Source organism: Octodon degus, unplaced genomic scaffold (genome assembly GCF_000260255.1).
Source record: "Octodon degus isolate 3935 unplaced genomic scaffold, OctDeg1.0 scaffold00005, whole genome shotgun sequence".
Taxonomy (NCBI): Eukaryota; Metazoa; Chordata; class Mammalia; order Rodentia; family Octodontidae; genus Octodon; species Octodon degus.
The window spans coordinates 16,121,853-16,145,811 of NW_004524581.1; the positions used below are offsets into that span (position 1 = coordinate 16,121,853).

The 23,959-nt window shown below is 45.0% G+C and overlaps 1 protein-coding gene across 7 annotated transcripts in view; it reads right to left on the bottom strand.

Moving 5' to 3' along the window:
* Kcnma1 (potassium calcium-activated channel subfamily M alpha 1) overlaps positions 1-23,959 on the bottom strand; it is a 756,236-nt gene that overhangs the window by 51,300 nt on the left and 680,977 nt on the right. For all 7 annotated transcript variants that reach the window (XM_004624076.2, XM_004624075.2, XM_004624064.2 and 4 more), the window contains 2 exons: positions 23,702-23,926; positions 20,166-20,358 (listed from right to left, as the gene is read on the bottom strand). In XM_004624076.2, the coding sequence (XP_004624133.1) occupies positions 20,166-20,358; positions 23,702-23,926 (418 nt within the window). The remainder of the gene's footprint in view (positions 1-20,165; positions 20,359-23,701; positions 23,927-23,959) is intronic.

Sequence of the window (23,959 nt, forward strand, 5' to 3'; positions counted from 1 at the left end):
ACTATTTTTTTAAGAGTTAGAGGATTTTCTACATGTATATTTATGTTGGTAAATACATTTGCAACGGGAATCTTAGATCTTGGTGCCAGGTACACACATGGACACACACACACACACACACACACTCACTCCCACTAGAGTAGTGTTTGATTGGTGCTACAAAACCAAGTCCAGGGGTCCGGGGAGATAGCTCAGTAGAATAAGCGCTCGCCTGGCAAGCGTAGGGTCCTGAGTTCAATCCCTGGTACCGCAAAAAAAAAAAAAAAAAGTCTACAGAATAACTAAAGTCCTTTGGCCACATCCTAAAATGAGTGATAATATCCTGATTAAGAACTTGAACTCTAGAACTAAGCTGGTTAAGTCTGCAGCACTGAGCCCTGCCTCTCAGTCTCTACTTTTTGATCTGGGACTATTTTCTTAATTTTTTTTCTCAGTTTCTTCATCTGTGGAATGGAGGGGGACATGCCATGAAGGTTAAGCCAGTTGATGGTAACACAAGGAAACTGTTTACAACACGGCCGGGCACACAGGAAAGGCTTTGCAAGGACTAACATGCAGCTACTCCACAACAGGGGAACACTAGAGGCAAGGCTTGCAGCCTCCAGTCAACGCTTAACTCTCTTGCGAGCATGTTCAGGGATCCAGCATATAACCCACGCTTGATTGCTGTCTGTAAACTGAGGCAAACACGATGTACCAATCCCATCTGGTCATGGCGCATCACACATGACGTCACAACTATAGTAATTCTGGTTTTGGTCACTTGATATTCAGGAGTAATTGCTGAGCTCTTCATGGGTTGGCTTATTTATTTATTTATTTATTTATTTGGTATAGAGTCTCACAGTGTGGGGACTGGCACATCATGTGGTACCGGGGATCGAACCGAGTCCTTGCGCTTGCCAGGCAGGTGCTTAGACCGCCCAGCTAGCTCCCTAGCTCCCTAGCCCCTTCAGGTGGCTTTTAAAGGGAGGATCCAGTGTCCTGTCACATCTTCTGTATCAACAATCACACCAAGAGATGCATGCGAGAGCCACTCTTTCAATATCCCGCGCGTGCCTGGGGCTGCACCCTGCGTCTCGGGACCACGCCCTCGCGGGAGCCGCCCCCACGTCCTGATCCCCGCGCCGTCCCGCCAGGAGCCCTGCCTTCGCCCTACTTACCAACAGACAGGGTTCGTTCGCTGCTGAGCCATCGCAGTCACGGCTATGGCTCTCGTTCTAGTTTTCCATCTACAAAATCGGAACGACCCTAAAACCCCCTTTACGTAGGAAGTTTGCCTCGTTGATGACCCAAAATTTTATTTTTTATTTTTTCAAAATTTTAAAAGTAAGGTTTGCAGATATTTACAGGCATGCTCCTACAGCATCAACAAGCAAAGAGAATCAACGACATCCCTTCGGACGACTTCCCAAGCTCTGGTACTGACTCTGCCTTACAGTTCAGTTTTATTCCTTTGCTGGCAAATGAAACCTCAGTGCCCAAACCAACAAGAAGAATAGACTTTTTCCAAAGTTGCTATAATGGCCAAAAAGGCCATAAATAACCATTTATTAAACAAACAGTATGGGCTAAAGGAAGAGAAACCACCACAATGAGGCCCCCGAGGCTTACAAGCACAGTACGTAACAGTAGGACTCTCATAATCCTGGCTGTATATTACAAGTTGTTCCATTTTTGTAAAGTTATCTTCATAATCAAGATGCTCTACCAGCCATTGTGGGCTTTAGACCTATTTTTAATTTTAATTTAAAGAGCAATTAAAGAAAGACAATGGATACGCGAGATAATAAAGTAAGTGATTAGTAGCATGCAAATGACAAAGGCTTAATGGTAATACGGTTCTAGTCTCCAAAGGGCTTGTTGAGAGAAAGCTCTTTCTACATGTGGTTGTTCAGCTAAATGCATCTCAACCCACAATTACAACATTGCTGACACCATTAACCAGTGAAACAACATCACTTCATGAAATCCTTGTGGCCTCATTAAAATGAAAAGGGTCAGGTAATTTACCAGCCTTGTATGTCTAGTTTTGTTGTTGGTAATTAGCAAACATTACCCAGCATGGACTCCCGCTGGGAGCTGGAGAAACTTTGTGAAATATTAAAGAGGAAGGTCTTTATATTTCACTAGGAAATTGAAAAGAGGTGTAGTAATGTTCTGCCTGTCACTCCCTGGCATATAGGAGAAGAAAGCAACTTGGGACTCCTTCCTTCAGGGAGAACTCTTGGGAAGTCACTGTCTAGACCAAGACTCCACTGTGTACCGGCAAACAGTCTTCATCCCTGTTTACATAAGGGAGCTGGAGGAGGGAAGAGAGGAAACTTGCAAACTTTGTCTTTATTGTTCTGACTTGGGCTTTTAAAATTAATATGGAGACAGTGGAAAGGAGTTATAAAAAGTTTTCTCTTTGAAATGTTGTATGTCCCAAATAAGTGTCAGAATTGTTTACTACATATATTTTTTTCAATCTACAGAATATATATCCTATAGGTTAAAGAAATATATCCTGGAGTCCTGGCTTTCTGCCTCTTTGATTCCTAATGAAAGTTACCATATATTGGAACCACCGGCCAGTGCTTGGTGTGTTGTCACAGAGCGGAATAGGATCTTATTCTTTAAATGGAACTTTTAGCACATAAAACACATTCCAATAAATGTGAACAGAAAATTATGAATTCATTAAAACTACTTTGGTATCTTCTGCTATATATAATATTTATATTCCGACTACTGTAAAATATGCTTTAATATCTTTAGGCAACTATAAGGACTTAAATATTTATAAAATAGCTAAAGATAAAGTATGGCCCTCTTATTCCTACATACAGATGATGTAAGGCATGCAATCAAAGACAATAACCATTGCTGCCCATTTGTCATCTTAAAGGAGCCGATCAACCCGCCATCCCTCGTGTACCATCTACGTAAGAGTTGTTGCCGACACAGGCGACTCCAGAGGAGTTTGAGCCTTAAAAACTACCCAGAGTGCAATACTTCACAGAAAACAGGGCTTTCTGAAAATGGAGACAAAACAATAAATTTGCAGGCAAAACAGCTCCAAGAGGGGCCTCAAAATACTGCTGCATTTATCTCTGGGACATGTGGGAATGGGAGGCATTTTGATTTAATATTTCATAACACACAGGCAGTTGCTTCCTTGTATGGTATATAATTAATGGTTAGTGAAGAGTTTCTTTTTTTTTTCTTTTAATTCCTCAGCATCCTAAATGCAAAGAACTAAGTAAACAAATAAGTAACACACCTGCATAATAGGCAGGACTTCCTTTTGAGATGTAGAAACCCCACCCCTTACCCCATAGTCTCAGTAAAAAGAAAGTCACCATGAATTTATAACCACCTGGGGGCCTATTAAAAATAGGTTTGTAGATTAAGCATGAAACCTCGGCCCTGATGTTTTCATTCTTTACCTGTGTTGCTCGCCTTTAGACTCATGATCTGATTGGTCTTCAGAATTGTTCCATTTCCTGTGCCAATGAGGTGTTCAAAGAACAAAGCATGCCCTCTAGCTTTGATCTCCCAGGTAGACATTCCCTTGGTTCCTTTCTCTGTTCCCTTGGGATATATATAAATATTATATATATATATATATATATATATATATATATTTCACGCAGCCAAGTTCCTTTTCCACTAGACCCTGCGTTTCCACGCCTATTGTACACCTGCTGCACTTCCTAACCTTTGCACTTGCAAAGCTTCCTGGAGCTACAGAGAGGTCAGCTGTAGCGAATCAGCAGCCTTGGTATGAGGAGCAGAAACAGTCACTCTGAGTAGAGGACCAGGCCTGTGCCCCTCAGCATCCCAACTCTAGCTTCTGATTCCATCACTGTGCAGCGTAGCTGGCATGGAGTGTATCAAGAACCGTAAAGGTCCATGAAGATGATCTTATGTGCACGCAAGGTCAAACACAGCAATACCTCAGTTCACAGATCTTTCTGTTCACAACAATTTGATTCTCCAACAAAAGCGCTAGACAAAATTTTGCTTCCATTCTCAAGCTCCACATTAGGCAACAAACACAACCCTGACTATTTTCTCCACAAAAATACAAACTTGGGCATCTTCCCCCAAACCACAAAACAAATTAATGAACCAAGGTGCCACTGTACTAGTGGGCTGACTCAGCCAGAAACCCACCCATGTATGGCCAGCTCATCTTTGGAAAGAGCACCAAGAACACATAGTGGTAGAAGACCAGTGTTGGCAACAAATGGTGCTGAGGAACCAGAAATCCACGTGCAAAAGAGTGAAACTAACTGGAGAAAAGGAAAGGAAAGAAATGCAACACAATGGAACGCAACACAATGCAATGCAACACAATGGAGAGAAAAGAAAAAAAAGGGGCCAGGGATATATCTCAGTGGCATAAGCAACTGCCTGGCAAGCACAAAATCCCAATTTCCAGACCCGGAAAAAAAAGAAAAAGAAAAAGAATGAAGCTGGATCCTTCTTATAGACCATACACAAAAATTAATTTGAAATGGGTTAAAGACATGCGAATAAGGCGTATGCTATAAAACTCCTAGAAGAAAACTGGGGGAGAGCTCTTTGATGTCAGTGTTGTCAATGATTTATTTTTGCCCTGACACCAAAAACATAAGCAAGAAAAGTGAAACAAGAATCAGTTGAAACTAAACAGCTTCAGCACAGCAATGGAAACAATCAACAAAATTAAAAGGCAGTTTCTGGAATGAGAAAATATTTACTCACCAAACATGTGATGTAGGTTTAATATCCCAAATATATAAGGGATTCATACCACTCAGTAACAGAACAACAGTCTGATTAAAATGTGGCCTGAGCACCTGAATAAACATTTTTAAAGAATATATACAGTCAACAAAAGTATATGGAAAAGTGTTGAGCAACACTCATTACCAGGAAAATGCAAATCAAAACCATGATGACATCACCTCCCATCTGCTGGGATGGTTATTATCAAACAAGACAAGAGATAAAAAGTCTGGCTGACAATGTGGAGAAAAAGCAAACAGTGTATACTGATTGGTGGAATGGAAATTGGCATTATGGAAACCATTATAACCATTCTTCCAAAATGAAGACTCAAACTATGATATAATCCAGCCATCTCCCTTTTGGGGATCCATCCACAGGAAATAATATGAGTGTGGCAAAGAGGTAGCCGCACTCTCTCTTGCCTGGGGTGTTGCTCCCCGTCGCTGAGCCACGTAAACAACCTGAAAGTCCTTTGCAGAGAATGGATAATAAGAGGTATCATTTGGCCAAGAGGAGGAAAGAAATTCTGCCACTTGCAGCAACGCAGAGGAACCTGGAGGGCATCATGCTAAGTTAGAGTAGTCAGAAAGACAGATTCCGTACGACCACACTAAATTGTAAGATAAAAGAAGTCAGTCATAGCAGTAGCCAGAGACTCCATGCTCTCTGTCTTGTGGTCTCCAACTCACAACTAGAAACTATGTGAGGTGATGGGTGTGTTAATTAATTTGATTGTGGTAATCATTTCCACAATATATATGTACATCATATCATCACATTGAACATTTTAAACATAGATTATTTTTCTTTGTCAATTACACCTCAGTAAAGCTGGAGGTGGAGAGGAACTACTGGTCTAGAAAAACATCTTGAATTTAGATGCCAGGATTTCTGTTCACTGAGAGGAAGGGAAAAGAAACAGAGGAAAGTCCATCATTTTACGAGGTATGTAAAAGAGCTCAAGACTCTTTCCCCAGTTAAGAACTACTATGTTAAGCTTCTTGGCTAAGAGCTCAAATTATTATTTGAGGACAAAATGAGGCAAGAGAGGAAAGCTAATGGCAACTGCCTTCTAGCTGGAAGCAACTTTATGCTGGGGTCACGGGCCTGAACGTAGGGCTCCTGCTGTAACCACTCACGGTAGAGCAGGGTGCAGGAGGTCTTCTCCACCGAGCGGCCCAGGTCTTGGCTCACAATTCACGAAGCTCTGTCTACCGAGGGGAGGATCCCAGGGCCCACTAGTTATCTTCCCAATTCTCCCTCAACTCTTCACATTTATTTTCTATCAATATTCATAGACAAACAGAGTTCATAAGAATCCTGGATGCTAGTTACGCATGGTTAACCCTTTCATACTATGTGTTCTTTTGGAGGTGCGAATGAAAGAAAACTGTCAGTTTTTAGACCAAGAAGGGGTCCCAACACTCTCATGCACTCGGAGGCAGGGTTTCTGGAGGGTGACTGGGCAGGGGGTGCCATAGCAGACTTGTTAGAAGGGCCTGGCAGGAAGGAGTGGGTGTGGCGGGAAGGACCCACCTCCCTACCCAACTCTTCTTCTCTCCGCTTCTTCTGGACTACCAAGAGCTGAATGGCTTTTCTCCACAGCAGGCCCTTGTGCCACGGTCTTCAGGCACTGGAGCCAGCTGACCAGAAACTATAACTCTGACCCAAAATAAATCTCTTCTCTTTTAAGTTGTAGGTGTCAGAAATTTGTCCCAATGCCAAGGAAAGTGACTGCAACACTCTCCAATCATACTAATAAGAAAATAGCTAACATTATTTGATCTCAAGCTACAAGCGCTAAGTACAAAGTGTTTTATATCCATTTACTCAGGGTTGATAGATACAGTTATGAAGGTTGAACAATGCACAATAGCTAGTCTAAGTGGGTACCACTCATATCACAGATACTGTGTATTTGCATATTTATTACAGTATTTTTCCTCATAGGAGAGAGAAAAGTATATTAGAATACAATCAGCACATTATGACCATTTTTCTTCAACAAATGGAAATAAGGTACGTTAATAAAAGAGGACCTTTTTCTAACTCACTTAAATATACTACAGAGACAGTAGCAAGCCCTGTGTCTTACAACTCAATGATCCAAGTGCAAAGAGCATTCTCAGTGAGAAAACAGAAGCACAGAAAGGTTGGACCGCTTGTCTAGGCAGACTTTGGATCCAAATCCAAGCTGTCTGTTCCTAAGTCCACATGCACCACTTTTAGACCTGCCTGCAAAGGTTTCCACAATCATCATGTCATGTGTCCACCCCTCTGGGTTTCCAGGTGAGGCCACATAAACGAAACCCCAGGAACCACTCAAAGCCCATGGAGCAAAAGGAGAGGTATTGGCTGGCTTCTACTGAACCCTGGAAATCTCAACCAATAATGAGTACTAGATACTCAAGCATGCTCTGAGGTCAGTAAAAGTAGAGAGCCCGGAACTACTAGTCAAGGTTAAAGGAATTGAATTAAAGAAGTCTTGGCTGTCTGGCCAAGGTTACTACAAACAAGTTCAGGGGTTTTCGGTCTTTGAAATTTTGGTCCTTTCCCATTTCTCAGATGAGTGATAGGTGACTGAAGTCTAGAGGGAAAGGCATGGTATTTAATGTAGGTATTCAGCATACTAAAAGAGTTATATTATTTATTCACTTACAGACCTCTACTAGGTGTGAAGTACTATTTTAATGATTAAATCTATTCTGATAGTTGGTAAGAGTAGAGAGGTCTCTAAAATAATAGAGTCAGTTCTTTTTGGAGAGCCTGTTCACTTCCTTTGACATAGTGAGTTCTTTCTTTTAGTTTGGTGTCTTAAGTTTGATTGTTGTTGATGGGTAGCTTTCTTTCTTTCTTCCTTTGTTTGGAGACAGGATCTCATTATGTCCAGACTGGTCTTGAATTCACTAAGTTGCCCAGGTTCCCCTTAAACTTGTGTTTCTCCCACCCCGGCTTCCTGAGTCCTGGGCTAACACGCATGTGCCCTTTGGTCTAGATCCATCATGAGTGCTTTACAGCCCTTGTTTACATTATTAGTAGATGGACAATCAAGCCACTCTTAAGGAAATACTTGGCCTGTCTGGTCCATGTGTCTTCTCTCACTTAGTTCAGCTCCTTCCATGTGGCTATCATCCCTTTTGCTTGTGATAATCATAACTATTTTCAAACTCGAGTCCGCTAACCCTGGTGACTCCCTTGACTATTGCAGCCCACGCCGCCTTGATCACCTCATGTGTAATGAGATGCCCAACAAATATTGTGCTACTCTTCTAGAATGTGGGGAATAATCTGGCTCTAGAATATTCCACAAAGTATAATCGAGGCATGTAAGCACCACTACACACCATTACTTCTTTAAATATTATTTAAACCTAGAACTAAGGTCATTCAAGGATCAGTTGGCTTCTTCGCAAGGCTACATTAAAGAAAAAAATTAAGTGTGTTAGGACCTCAACGAAGTTTTGCCTGGGAAGGGATGAGTAAAGGTAAATATGCCTGGGTGGCTGGCTGGGCTCATTTGCTAGCTTGAGGCATACATTCTCTATCTTCATATCATGCAAATTAAATCTGTGCTTCAGAAAATTACAAATGGTTCACATTATACATTTTACAAGGTGCTCTGGAATGTTCCCTGGCCTATACTGTGAAACATATGCATCCAAATGATGCCACACAACTTATTTTACCTGCCTCTGTCACTTTGGCCCACGGATCACAGTAGTTCCAGGATGGGGTCCACACTGGAAATAAAGTAGAACATTAACTCTGGGCATAGAGTATGCGCAGACTGATGGCCAGGAAAAGAGCTGCTGGGGGGTCCACCCAGGACTTCCTAGGGAACCTTAGAGAGTCTATGGGATGCCAAGGCCTATACCTTCCTCTGATTATGCATTTATGTGTTACTCCCACAGGACCAATTCTCTGGACCATTTTCTGAGCCTAACATACTGCCTGAAAAGCTCAGCAGGCTGAACAGTAGCTGTTCTTCCTCATCTTATATTTCCTACTGCAACTTCCACTTGGAAATGGGAATAAACAGATAAGCCTGGAAAATATTTTATCTCTTGACCAAATTATTAAAAAAAAAAAAAGGCTTCTGACAAATGTTCTACCCTGTTCCTGACAACACTAGAGTCAAAACCGTATTAGCAAAGACTAAACCAGCTCGAATAATTATGCTATTCACAGAGGCAGACTAGACAACCAGTACTGCCTTTTATTGCCCTCAAGCCTACTTTTGTTAGTCCAGCTATTATAGCTAGAAAGACTCAACCCAAAGGAATTCTAGTCTCTATCACCGTTGGGATCAGAAAGGTCAGGGACTCCCCAAGATGGAGACTCATGAAGACAAAGAAGTTTCAGCTTCAGGCCCTAGAGAACAAGGATCATTGAGGGGTGAGCTGAGGTGGGCACATCTTAAGCACTTTTGTTTCCTTGAATGTTTATCCTCAGCTGCTTCTACAAAGCAGAAATATAGATGCTCACTTTTCTCAGAGTACAGGAATTATTGTCTTCTATGGAGCGGATTGATGAGGCAAGGAAAGTACAGGATTTGGAACCTGACAGTTTGGAAAACTACTCCATGTGCTCTTGACTTGTTATGAGACTTGGGAAAAGGTGCTAAGTTTTCCCAATCCTTTGTTTCCCCATTGACAAGATGAGAGAAAGCTGTGCCCCAACAGACAGCCAGGGAGAGTAAATGACACAGTACACACAGATGTGCCTGGTGGATGGCTCACCCTAGAAAGCAAACAAGAAATCACAATTTTTTTTTCAAAAGAGCCATGAGGCAGGCACACGAGTTTTGAGGAGTGAACCACCACGTGGAAGCCTGATACTACGGCGAAGAAATCGGCCTGCTCCCAACACCAGCCCACATCTGTTTCCTGTCTCTGAAGTGAAGACTTCCTTTCATTGTGGTTGCCCCCAGCTGCGCATAATCTGAATAGGTGAATCCGTTCTGTTTGCAGTTAGAGCAAGATAATTCTGTCCACTTTCCTGCTTTCACGCCAACTTCCACTCCTTAGGAAAGACCTTCCATGTACGGGAGGTGTAACAGAAAGTGGTCTGTGCTTCTCAACTGCTTATTACAGTCCCTGCTATTGTTTTTCCTTGTTACTGTCGCTAGGAATATATTACCAGCATGGTAAATGGCAGTCGTAAGAGGATTTCTCATGTGATGAAATATGCCATGTAGGGAAAATTCTCCTAAGTTGAAGTCACTGAGACGCAGCTGCAGCTGCTGCTTGGCTGAAACGCATCTGCACCCCTGTGCTGAGATTCATCTTGTGGTGTCCGCAGAAGAAATGTAACAGGGCAGGCCTCTTTCTGTACTTGAGACCTGCTCAGAGCCCTAAGCCAGATTTTCTTTATTGTTTAGTAAGCTCTTTTAATGAAATGTACTACTCTTATTATAGAGGACTCAAAATAAGACCTAAATCACAAACCAATAAAAGAAAATTATTGGGCTGGGTATCTAAAGTTACTACCTTGAGGCTACCCCAGTGTGGTATTTATAAATCTCTAAACAGTTAAGTGTAATTGTCTTTCTGGTTTTTGGGACGGAGGCCAACAGCAGTTTCAGTTACAACGAAAGAAAAATCTTTTAGCGCCGAGCTTTGTTCATTCTGTGGGTATAAAGAGGAATAGCTTCCCCCCACTGCCATTTCGGAGTTGAGAGAGAATACTGTGGTAATGAAATGTTATATGGGAGCAGCTGAAAGGGCACTTCTCAGAGGGGGAGGAGTGTGTGCAGATATGTGTCTAGGTGTGTTTTGAGAGAAAGGGGCAGTTTTAGAGGGGAGAGAAGCCAGGCCTGAGGAGGGGGAAGTGGGGAGAGAAACAGGACTAGCAGGTGCTGAAGGGTGGCGTGGGGCTGGAGGAAGGGGTGGGCTGTCACATTCATGGAAAAGCTGGATGTGGCCTGCTCACCCAACACCACTCTGCACCATGACACAAAGAAAGTGTCACTCAGGAAGGTTGTGAACTCTTCCTCTGAAGGACCCTTGACCCAAATTCTGCCAACTATCATAGTTCTCCCTCTGGAGGAAGAATGTAAATTGCATAGAATGCAGGTACCTGTGCAATAGAAAGCCTACTGGAGACCCTCACTTAGAAAGGACCACTGAAATCATCCCCCTGATCTTGCTCCCTTCACAATGTTGGCTTCAATAACTCTCCCTTGGCAAATGGACATGTAGTGGTAGGACTTGCACTAGGTTTTTAGGCAGCCTATTTAACTCTGGGAATGTCTTCCTAATGCCTGGATAAAGTCTGGCTGTCTTTAATCTATGGGCATCAGTCCTAGCTTTCATTCAGTGGAGCAGAAGATAAAATGGCCCTCGATATCTGTTCGTCTTAACCACTTGGCCAGTAACATGGTGTCCCTTGAGTGCCCTATTAGGGTTGTCCTCTTCTCAGCATTCTTTTGCTTTTTCATAGATTTGGACATGTCCCTTCTCATACCAAATCACAGCTCAAAGAGAAATCATCCTTGTCTGCAGCTAGGCATAGCCTGCCTTTCACTAGTGGCCACTTGAAATGAACATTCGGGTGTCATCCTTGCATCCCATCCTGTGGCCTTTGTCTCAGAGTTTGGGTCTGTTAGAATCCTGCTTTTCGCCATCCAAGTGCAGAGATTCTAGTCCACACTGTGTCACCCAAACATAAAACCGCAGTCATGTTTTCTTCTTTAGAACAGTAAAAGATACCTCAGACTTTAGGATGGGAGGGTGGACACTATGCCCCCAATTAATGCTAACTTGTGTGAAAATGCAGACCAAAAAAAAGGCATTCCTGCTCCCATGTAGGCCTTCATTTAGTGTAAGGCTTCAGGCAACAGAGGGCTGGAGAAACTTCTGTGTGTGTACCCACTATACATATTTTTTTTTAGCTTGGTAGCTGTAAAGACACACAGACTATGTTATAGACTTTATCAAAGACTATAGACTCTATTAAAATAACCACAGAGGAGGCAGGTGAAGCAGTGGACACACATCTTGGTATTGATATCCCCACTCCATCATGTCCTGAAATGTCAGCGACCGCTCAGCTTGTGGGTCTCCAGACTCCAACATCCTCTTCTGCTCTCCCTTCCTAAGAGAGCCCTTCAAGTGTCCTTCCACTCCCTGACCTCGCATCTCCTCCAGATGCTCTCCTTCAGTCCTATAGCACAACCCTGTGAGCTTCTCCTGGGTGAAGGGCTTCCTTTCCACACACCGGTTATCACGCCACTTGGGTTCCTACCTCATCCTTGTGGAAATGGACTGCACCTCAAATCCAAGCTTGTCAACACTGTTTTCTCCCGTGGGCAGCCAGCCCATCCCTCCTTCTGCAAGCCTCTTCCTGCCTTCTGTGACCAGGAAGGAAACTCACATCCCTGTGGTTCATTTCACATCTACAGCGCAACCAGCTACAATCTCTTGCTCTCTCCTTGCAGTTCAAGGTCCCCCCTTCCTTCTGGATCACGACGGTTCCTAACTGGCATCCCTGTACCCTCTTCTTTTCTGTTCCAAGCACCACTTCACAGGGCTGCCGGATCAATCTCCCCAGAGCCCAGGTCCAGAACCCATCACTCTCTTGCTCTGAAAACTTCTGTCATTCCCTGGTGGCCACTGAATTATCTACAGCTTCATAACTCTCAAGCTCATAAAAAATTATTTATAGCTTCCTACCTCAAAGAAAAAAGAGAAAATGAAATTCTTAAAGCCCAGCCCACAGTTTAACCTCATCCATCCCTGCTTGTATGCATACCCTATATTCCAGCCAAATTATACTCCTACAGAAATTGTAAGCATTTTTTCAGGGTCTCTCAAGCCTACCCTCCTCTTTCTGCCCGAAGTGGTAGCCCTGATACATTGCAATTTTCTATTGAAATAAACCAACATTCTGAAGCCCAGTCACACATTTGCATGGGAGCCTGCTAGGCCTGGGAATGTGCTTTGTGCTCCTGTTTACCCAGCAATGCCAGCCATACAAAATCTGGACTCACAAAAGACGTTTAATAAGTTTGTGGATTTAATTGGCACCTATGAGTGTCAGGTATCACATGAATGTACTATGCATAATAGGAAAGGGAACTTCAGGAGAACTTTAACACCAGCATCCACATTCAGGCCAGACCTTAAAATATACATGAGCTCCACCTCAAGGGGGGTGCAAGGGCCAGCAAGATAGCTCAGCAGACTAAGCGCCCACTTAGGCAAGTGCAGGGACCGGGTTCAATCCCCCACACTACCTGCCACCCTAGACACGCCGAGCCAGGGATGGTGGCACATACCTGTAATCCCAGGGCCAAATACATTTTTTTAAAAAGGAGGTGCAGGCTTCTTCATGGCAGGAGACAGGGGGTTCTTGTGGTTTGGGGCTGAGCAATGTGGGTGGAGAACAGCAGTGTAGTGCTGGATCCTGGATCTCAAAGTGTGCTGCCTCTCAAGAGCTGCGGTCAGGAAGAAGCCTCGTGTACTGCCTGCTAATCTCTTGTACCTATTTCAAGTCTAGAGAAAGCGCTGATGACCCAAGCAAGCACGGAGGCAGGAGGCAGGCCATCGGGCAGAGCTAACGTGATTGCTCTCAGGATGTGGTGTCATGGTTAGAATCTGGCTTCTGAGGTTGGAAGAGCTGGGTTAAAATCATGACTTCACTTCTCTGAGCCTCAGTTTCCTCTGCTTTATAACCAAAATAGTAGCTTCCTGCCCTCCCACACTGTTACTTGGGACCCCAGGAAGTAGCAGTGGTGACACTGGCTGCAGGTAAGATCACCCGGGTGGAACACACAAAACTCCTGACATCCTGGCATATCCTGCTATTCTCAGTCACCACAGCTGACCCACAGGCTTCAGTGATTTGGGGAAAATATCGGGGATTAAATCCACGGTCTTTATCCTGACCTCCATTCCTAGGAGGTCATTTTTAATTTTGAGACAGTGTCCTGAAAAAGTGGCTCAGTTGCTCAGGCTGAGCTTGAATTTGCAATCCTCGTAGCTCAGCTTTCCTGAGTGCCATGTGGCATTGCCCTTCAGTGTTTTTAAACTTTCTCAAGCAAACACCATGTTCGGCCAAGGGGGACAACCAGTGATCAGAGAAATGCAGGCGTTTCTTAGTGGGAGATGCCTACCCTGTGAGCTCAGCAAACACTTGCGTGAATGCTGGTGCTATTATACAGCAGCGGGGGTTGTCAGTGACACTGGGACTCGTAGTGTTCAGGTGGGCCACGCTCTGTGCCTGGCATCTGCATAGAAAGCTGTCAGTACAACCCCAAGGGGACCACTCTGACTCCACAGGGACTGTTTCTCTCTTTGATCCTGCCACATATGTGCCTCTTCCTGATCCCATTTCTTATGGTTGGGCTCTTCCATGCCTCAATCCAAGCACACATCTGCTTTCTGACGTTATGGGATGCAGCTTGTTTGCTTGCTCGCTTAAGCCACACCTACTGGGTTGACTTTTCTACTTTCTCACTTAGACACAGTGACCACCATACTTTAACACAACTCATGGCCTCCAACTCACAATGGTTCAGTGCAACAATTTTTGACGTTATGGTGCTGCAGAGTGGCCCACTTTAAGTGGACATGGTGAGCCGCGCTACGGCAAGGGGAACAGCAAGCACTCCGCAGCACACGGTGTTGCCAAGCTGCGGTGTTTGGCAGGCGACATGGACTGAGTGCGCCTTTCATTTACATTACCAATCTAAGGTGGGCTCATCGACATATAGCCCCAGGCAGGGTGAAAAGCGTCTGCCTTCTCTCAACAGCATGACAGCCCCTTTGCCTAGTAAGAGTCCCATCCAAAGCTGACTTCTTTTCCAACTCTCCCTGTCAAATGTTGCAAGGATAACCGAAAACCTGTGTTGACCAGCTTCACGGTCCTTAGTAACTCAAAGGGACCAAGACCAAATTCTTTACCTTCTTCCTTAAGTCTGTTCTCTCCTCTGGTCCTCTGCTTCTATATCTGCCCAGTAGCCAACCTCAAAACTCATTCCCCACTCATCCCTGGCCATCCATATCTCTGTCCCATTCAGCTGGCCTTCAATGTTGATCTTTTCTCTCTTTTTAAAATGTATTTGCTTGTTGCAGGATCTCACTCTGCAGCCTGGACTTGTGGTGATCCTCCTGCTTTCAGCCTCCTCAGCACTGGGATTACAGGCTTATGCCACTATACCCAGACTCTGGCTGGCTCAGCCTGCCTTGGGGGAAGGGCCAGCATAACATGTGGTACTGGGTTCAAATCGCAGTCCTTATGCTTGCCTAAGCTGGCGTTTTAGTCCACTGAGCTACATGGCTGGCCCCACGATGCTTATCTTTTCTATACATCAAATTCATGTTGATTTCTGTCCAGCCCCGCCTACTGTGATCACTGAGGCCCCATGGTCACCTCCTCACCCCATCCCAGCTTCTTATATAGCCCTGCCTCTCTTTTCCCACCTTTATCCATGCTCATATTTTCCCTTTCGTAGCTTTCAAAGATTGATTTAATCACCTTTCTATAAATATTAGATGAGTCCCCAAAATCCTAACTATTAGCAAGGCATCAAGTCTATCTGTGTTCTAGGCCTGACCTGCCCACTATGCTAGGCACTAACCACCTGTAACTATTTAAAATTCCTTTTGTATAATTAAATACAAGGAAAACTTCAGTTCCTTAGTCATGTTAGCCATATTTCAGGTGCTGAATAGCCACATGCCCTCAGCTCATCCACTGCTGCTACCTATTCTTAGAAGCCTCCTGTAACCCTTGAAATACAGAAAAGGAGGACCCTTTGAGCTCGCTTTCTGGCTGGTCCTTGTCTCATTGCACCGTCACTGTTCATAGAAATGTCTCCTCAACTCCCTCAGGTCCTCAGGACAGTGGGAGGCTGAAGCTAAGCCATCTTTGTGTCCTGAACCATTACAGCAAGGGGTGCCTGAGAAGGACACCCTTCATTCCTTACTTACCCTTAAGAGTTGCCCTTATTGGAAAGAAGCAGAAAGAAACTATAAGATGCTCACTTTCCATTTGGGTAGAAGACAGAAACTCTCCACCACATACTCCCTCTTTCCAGGCACTGACGCCCCGGGTTCTCTGAGAGCAGACCCTTCCTCTGCTCACCTCCTCTTCAAGATCAGAATCAGCGCTTGTCTTTCAGAACTACTGGGAAACAACCCGGCAAGAGCCACTGTTGTACCAGCTGATTTAAATTGAAATGTTTTCCCCAGATAAATGCGTGCTAAATAATACACCAGCTCTCCAGCCAAAGGGAAGTGACAGGCGCTCTGTAAATAAAGGCACTTAGTCACTGGTAAAGAGCTATAAAGTGGTTCTGAGCCGATGTTTGCTGACCAGCAAGAAGCGACTTCACCTGCTTTATGTAATTGTCACTGCAGTTTTGCCTGCTGTATATTAAAACTGCATCTCATAGACCCAAATGTCACATTGGATATACCATCCAGCGTGGGCTGTGCCACCTTTTTCTGTAATTGTTTTTGACAACCAGCCATCACGTCTCCTATCTTGGCAGAGTGTGCCTGGTCCAGACTCCCCAGGCTGGGTCAGTTCTGACACCATGTGGGCTAGAAAAGTGACGCCCAAAGGAAATATGAAGAGAGAGGCAGGGAACAGAGGAGGCCCAGCACCGCACAGTGGCAAGCACACAGACACAAATCCCAGCGGGCTCCGCTTGCTCCATGTTGACACACATTTTCCATGTCCAACTGTGTCACTTTAGAACAACTTTCCATAAGGCTAAATGAATATCCTGGCCCTGGAGCGTATTTGTCCCAAGTCTACCTTTCTGTCCAACTAGATTCTGGAGAGATGGTGATATAGCTTTATGACAAAGCTGATATTAGGACTTTCATGAGGAACAACTGATTATATAAGGAAAGTTAGAGGTGATAGTGGTTAAAAATATATATGTGTGTGTGTTTAATACTCATGGGGATTTCCCTTTAGTTCCAAAAATGAGGAGGAACATGCAGTATGTTTTGTTCTGTGTGATTCCAACCCATTTGGAACTTGGTCATGCCTACCATTCAAGTGACCAAGGAAGTGTCAGAGGCCAGTGAGCAATTTAGGTGTTCAAACAGTTGTCAGAGAGGAAGAGGGGCCAGGAGACAGCTCCACACCTGGCCCATGGCCTGGGGGCCAGCCAAGGACTGTGTGCAGGGCTGTGGCCAAAGGTGAGCCCTGGAGCAGGAGCCACTTGGCCATGTTGATGGTATCACTGGACCACTGATGTGGAAGATCAGAGTGTCACAGCAGAATGCTGTCCAAAATCAAGGGCAGGACAGGAGCAGAGAGGATAAGAAAATAATGGGAACTGTGGCCTGTGTGGCTGAAGCCTTTCACTTTCCAACCTGGGAAAGAGAACAGAGTGCTGGCTCCTGGGAAAGATGAGTCCACGCCACTGCTGAGCTACAGGTGAATGGCTACTGGACATAGAAACCCAAATCCTGCCTATTTTGAGTGTGTATGTTTTTGGCCTAGTTAGGCCACCATAACAAATACCATGGCTTACAGACAAGAGACATTTACTTCTCATAGTTGCGGGAGTTGGTAAGTCCAAGATCAAGGAGTCGGCTCTGGTGAGGAGTTGCTTTCTGGTTCATAAATGGTACCTTGCTGCTCTGTCTTCACACGGCAGCTGTGTGCCAAGACTCTCGGGCCTCCTCTCTAAGGCACTGATCCTGTTCACACAGACTCCACCCGAATCACCTCCCAGAGGCCCTGCCTCCTGAGCTTTGCATGTGTTGGGTTAGGATTTCAACACAGAAATATCTGAGGGGACACAGAGCCCAGACACTGCAGTGTGCACACGTACATATACATAAGAAGGGGGATCTTTCTTTCTTTATAGGAAAAATTCCTCTCCCATTCTCTTTCTTGATTGTCATCTGCCAAACCTACTTTTTCTTGTTTATTCTTGTGATAAAAAGGCATAAACAATTTTTGAACACAAGAGAAGAGAAAGTGTTAGCACCAATTGGGCCACTATATAGAATCTGGGAGATAAGGTGGGTTTTGAGCTTTGCAACCATGGACCTTGATACTCATGAGAATTAACCCAAGAGGACCGGGAATGCTGGGAATGAAAGCATTTTCCTGCAGCATCCCACTCCACTGAGGGGAGAACTGTTGCTGCTGTTCCCTGCTCTCCCCCTGGAAGCATGTCTAAGGTACAGGAGATGAGTCAAATCTGGTCGGGTAGCATGTACATCACTCTCGGTTCGTTGGCATGAAAACCGACGGCGCCTCACAGTTGCATGAGCAAGCCACCCAAGGATCCTGCAGTCTGACAGATACATCTAGGCAGGACTAAGAGCTAGCATCTCCAGCCAGCTCCCCGGAGCAATGCTCATGCTGAGAGAGGATGCCTTGCTGAGCAGGGCTTAAAGGAGGGACCCGCAGCCTGCCTACCTCCTCTGTCTCTGGTCTTCCCACACCTCCTTTCCCCCAATCCCCTGGAGCAGGTTCTGCCTCCTCTCTGTGCTGCCAGTAGGGCCTCAGGGCCTGTCTTAGAGTTCTGATATAGTGTTCTCCTGCACAGCGGCACAAGGCAAGTGCATGTTGAGATTTAAATTTGGTGATGGCAGAAAGGATGGCAGAGTGGAGAGGTCAAAATCCAGCTAAAGTCAGGGTGGATGTCGCCCTATTTCATGTAGAAGGAAAATCAGAGTTTGATACAAACATCACATGGGTAGGGCTGGCCAAATAGCTCAGCGGAATAAAGCAGCTGCAAGCAGGCACAGGGGTTGGGGCTTTGATCTCCAGGCCTCCAGTGCTGGCTCTTCCCCCCAGGGCTCACTGAGAGGGCAATGGAGACTGGGCGTGGGAGGCTCTTGGGAAACTGTAAACAGGGAGATCACTATGAGTCCGATTTAGCAATGAGACCCTGAACACCCTGTAGACCCCTCCCTAAAAAGTACAAAAAAGAAAGAAAGAAAGGAAGGAAGGAAGGAAGGAAGGAAGGAAGGAAGGAAGGAAGGAAGGAAGGAAGGAAGGATCACACGGGTTGAGGAAGCCAAAGTCAAAGCCATCTCCTAGGCAATACCAAAGGGCAAGGTTCTTCCAAGGTTGACCAGAAGCTCTTGTAGACCTCAAAATCCTCAGGGAAGCTCCCAACCCCTCTCCTGGCTCCCTCAAAGCCACTGGTGCTCAGAAATCAGGGCCCCCTCAGAGTGGCCTGCTCAGGGGCAGGAACTGCCAAAATCTGCTCAGGGCTTGGCAGGAGCTGTCCCCAGAGTCAAGGTCTCTCTTTCTCTTTTTTTCTCCAAAACTCACCCTTCACCCTTCTACCATTGATGGGTTCTGCCCAGACTGCCAGAAGGAAGGGAGCTCACTGGGTGGTATTTTCTAGGAACTGTTTGCTCCTGGCTTTGCCGTCACTGCAGTGACACTGGAAGGAGCCAGGAAAGCTTGGTTGACAAAGTTCATGGAGAGAACCAAAAATAATGGCCGGCACAGGTGTAGGCTGTTGGTAGTGATTATGCTGATTTTCCCAAAAGCCCAGAGCTCTACCCTGCTGTTGGGTTATGCTTCCCATCCAAGCTGCTGAGGTTCTCTTATGGGCTCTTCTCTTCAATGCTCCATCCTAGAATGATAGGCCTCAGATGCCACCAGACACCCAGTACCACCGTAGCCAGGTATGACAAGCATGCTGTACTTCCTGGCAAACCCACACGGATGTCACGCAGAGGAGCACGCATCTTAACCTATGCAGTGGTTATGGATTTCTGCTGTGCTGCCTCTCTGAGGCTCCTAGATGACATCTTTACTGGTAACAACTGCCCAGGATCCTACACCAAATGATAGGGAAGATGGCATGGAAGAAGGCACATCTCTGTCATTTAAGGCTGTTGTGGCTCCTTAGGAACATGTCAGGGCCGACAAGTGTCATCTCTTACGAAATGACTTTCAGTGCCCATGCAGTCCCTCTCCCTGGAGATTACCATGCCCTGGGCAGCAGTGTCTTAGCTGCAGCTCTAAGAATGCGAAGCTTGACATACCCATCTCAGTTCAATAGCAAAAATGGAGACTGGAGGGCACACTGGGAATTGTGCAGCCGCATCTTCTGAGTGCTCTAACATTCAGCAGGTGACCCTGGTCTTAGAGCCACCATGGAGAGAAGCTGAGAGGATGGCCATTTCACAATGTGTTTACTGTCAGGAAGGGCAATGTAGTGTGTGTGAGAGAGAGAGAGAGAGAGAGAGAGAGAGAGAGAGAGAGAGAGATCCGGGTTGAAGCCTGAAGCCTGAGATGGAAAGAAGAGGCAGGAGATGCCCCTCTGAAAGCTATGATGGCAACCACAGGTTTCACTGCCAGGCAGGCTGATGTGAGCCTCTTTGAATTACTGAGTGAAGGATATCCCTCTTGCCAGCCCCTGTCCCCCGTAGGCACAGCAGAGAAGTATTACAGGCTGTCCTTACCTTGGGAATTAGCCTGCAAGACCCCGATGCTGTCATCAAACTGCATAGATTTGATGTTGAGTGACGCCAAGATGCATTCCTTGTCCTGCAGCGAAGTATCATCAATATTATTCTGATTGGCTGACAGGATAACGCACATGTCACAGAGGTTGATGTTGACAGCCCTTAAATCAGCCCGACTTAATGGTGTACCCTTTGGCATAAAGAAAAAAACAGGAGAGAGAGAGAGAGAGAGAGAGAGAGAGAGAGAGAGAGAGAGAGAGTCAAAGAAAGAAAGGGAAGGAGGGAAAAAAATAAAAACAAATTAAAGATTGACCCAGAGCTCTGGGAAATTATTTAACTAGTATCTTTTTCATACCTTGACATTAAGCTGGCCTAACTGCATTTCAGGGAATAGGGGCCGCACGCTAATCTAAAGGGTAGTTGGTGCTGATGGCAGCATTTCAGGCTGGCTCTCAATACTCAATCAAGCTATTACTAACAAACGCGCGAGAGGAATAATGCCAGGGTCTACATCGTCTCCCTGCTTGGAAATTGTCTTAATTTAAGTAACTGTCCTGTGGCAACCTCTGGCTTTCAGAACGTAACGAGGGGGTGGGTTTCCCATGCCTGTTTATCTCTTAGCAGGTCACTTCTGTCTCAGGCAAATGACAGCAGTTCCAACTAGAATTTCCAATGCAGCTGAAGGGGAATCGGAGAGAGCGGGGTGTGTGATAAGGTGGGTCTGGAAGCTCGGCTCGATCTGGAGGCTACCGAAGGCAATGGACTGGATGTGCCTCACACAGGAGAGATAGAGGAGTCTGCTTCAGTGCTTATAATTGCATTGCATATCTTCAGCAAAAATAAAGAACAAGGAAATCACCTACTAATCCAAAAACCGGAAGGGTTCAGGACACTGCTAGACTGCAAAAAAGCATGCAGACGTTATAGAGGGAGCTAGCACTCCATACAGTCATTGACTTGAAAAAGATCTCTAAGTGTGATAAGTGAGAAAAGTTCTAGAACAATTCAAAACAGTGTAACTTCATTTAGGTAAAAAAAAAAGCCACTTGAAATCAAATTATATATTTATAAATGTATGTAAATTCAAAGAGAAATCTCAGGAAAATACACATTAAACTAATAACAGTAATTACCTCTGGGGAGAGGAAAAGGACATAGAGGAAGGAGGAGAAAGTTTGCTTTTGACTTTATATACTTCTATATTGTTTGAATATTTTATAACAAGAACATATTTGTATATTACAGGGGTAATTAAAAATAAATAAGCGAGTAAACAGATTTTTTTAAGTTCCATAATAACATAAGACAGTGAGAGAAAAAAAATCCAGATCTAGGAGGTAATGACAGAAAGTCTGGGAGCACAACTAGTGGTAAAATAGGGTAAGGCCGTGACCTGGACAGGCATTGTGTCCTCAGGAGGGGTCATGGTGACACTAATTGGGCCAGCCCTTGTCTGAGCTCCCTGACACCATGCAGTACCACCTTGGGCTCCCACTGAATCACCGGTGCCTGGGGTCCTCTCTCTACCTCTGCGTGTCCTTCGTTGAGATTCTAGCTGACCTCAAAGCACCGGCGGTGCAGAACAAGAGCTTGCTAGCTGCTCTCTGTCTCTACCTCAGTCTCCATCTGTACCTGTATTGGTATGCCCACATAAATGTACTTAGATTTATATATCAGGGCGTCTTTCATTCCTCTTCCTACAAAGTGACTTTGGGAACACACAGCAGCTCTCTAGATTAGGTACTGTTTAGACAGCGACATGTGAACATCTGTGTAAAATTACACACTTTGACACTTGAGTGTGCTACGTTTTGGTGGGATTGGAAAGGACCGACAAATACCAATGCAGTTTCATATTGATGGGAGCAGGTGAGAGCAGAGAAAATCAGACACACACACACACACACACACACACACACACACACACACACGAACAGCAAACATCATGCATCCAACACCCTACACACACGCACACAAACTCATGATGCTTTCAGAGGTCCAGCGCCCATGTATAACAGCACCAGCAGCATGGTGATCACAGAAACATTATAGTCAAATCTACCACATTTCTGAAGTTAACAAAGCATACACGGTACATATTTATGGCCTTCTGAGCATGTGGCTTTTTGTTCGTCTGTAAGTGACCATCTTTAACTACATATGTACACTCAAGCAACCGGATTTTGACTCTGCATCCAAAAAACTCTGATAGTTTTTACTCCTTTAAATACTTATTGAGGACTGATTGTGCCTGGCATCTTAGAGACAAATGATAGCTACTAATGGGCAGCACTCTTGGATATAGCCTTATTGTTCTTTAATCAATTATATTGCTTAATAGGTTTTTCTATTCATTTCTGAGACTCTGGAAGCTGAAAAGCAAAATAATGACTTTTAGCTTCCTTGATAAAGGCAAATGCAGACCTCTTGGCATGCAGAAAAATCCATGTTCCTATTTTAGGGATATGAATTTGCAAGAAAAATATCTGGAAGAGAAGCAATATTTGCATGGATTTGCTCTACTGGCAGCTGTACCTAATGTGTTCTAGGGTCTTGAAAGTTTGTAGGAAATGTGCAGCTTATGATGAAGGCGTGATCGGATATACAAATTGTGGAGCCCATAGCCTTACATGAAGCTGAGCAGGCCCAAATTGTTCATGACATATTGACGTCCTTGTGGTTTACAATGAATAATATCATGTACACACACGTTCACACACTTGCACACGCACGGACAAGTCACACGAAACGCATTGGAAATAGTGGGCTTCTACCTAAATGGTGGGTAGGGAGTTGCCCACAGAAGAGCTTGGCCTTCTGTACAGAAGAAATAACTGACTTTTTTTATGTAATTGATACAGGGCCTCATTATGCAGCTCAGCATAAGAGGACCAAATCGGGGCTCGTAATGATGCTCCTGTTTTCTGCTTCCCCAGCGCTGAGATTATAGGCATGCGCCACCATGCCCAGTTTTGGTAGCCGGCTCAGGCACCTGCGTGGCATGTGGTGCTGGGGATCGAACCCCAGTCCCTGCAGCTGCCTAAGCTGGTGCTTCGTCTGCTGAGCTATCTCGCTGGCCCTACTGACTTGTTATATACATTTATTCAGTCAGAAGCTGGTCCTGACCGAGGGTTCCTGAAGTATTAACAACGTCCCAAGTTAAATGCCGTAAGCGCTTGTGAGTAAACTCTTGCTCTCAGCATCCTAATATCACCATGCTGTAGGTTTTGTGTGCACTAGAGGAGAAAATGTTTAGACACTGACACGGTTAATCCACGTGACACCAGCTTGACTTCATTCCTGATGAGGGACTGAACTTGGTTGCAAGCTCTTTTTAATAAGGTCTCTCAGGGTTTGTATTTTCCTCGCCAGTGCATAGGGGAAGGGCCGCGTCCTCGGGCCCATACCCACATGAAGGAGCAGAGGCATGATCAAAGCTACAAAGATTAGAGCCACCTGGGGCTTTCTTTTATGAATGAAATGAAGGAAAAAAAAAAACATCAATAGCATCAATACTATGACCTTGGACTTACAGGCAGTATGGACACTTTGGGGAAGTTATGGAGCGTTTCCCACTCCCTTTTGAGGTACTCAATGGAGCCCACAAACACGATGTGCTTGAGCTCGTGGTAATGGAAGTTGCTGGCACGGAGTGGCATCACCAGGTTCCGGAGGCCAATCAGGGCTGAGCTGACGTCACCAAAGATGCAGACCACAACGTGACCGCTCAGCACGGTCATGGCAGCCTCACTTCGAGTCTGTGACAGGAAGAAATGCAAAAGTGTTAGCGA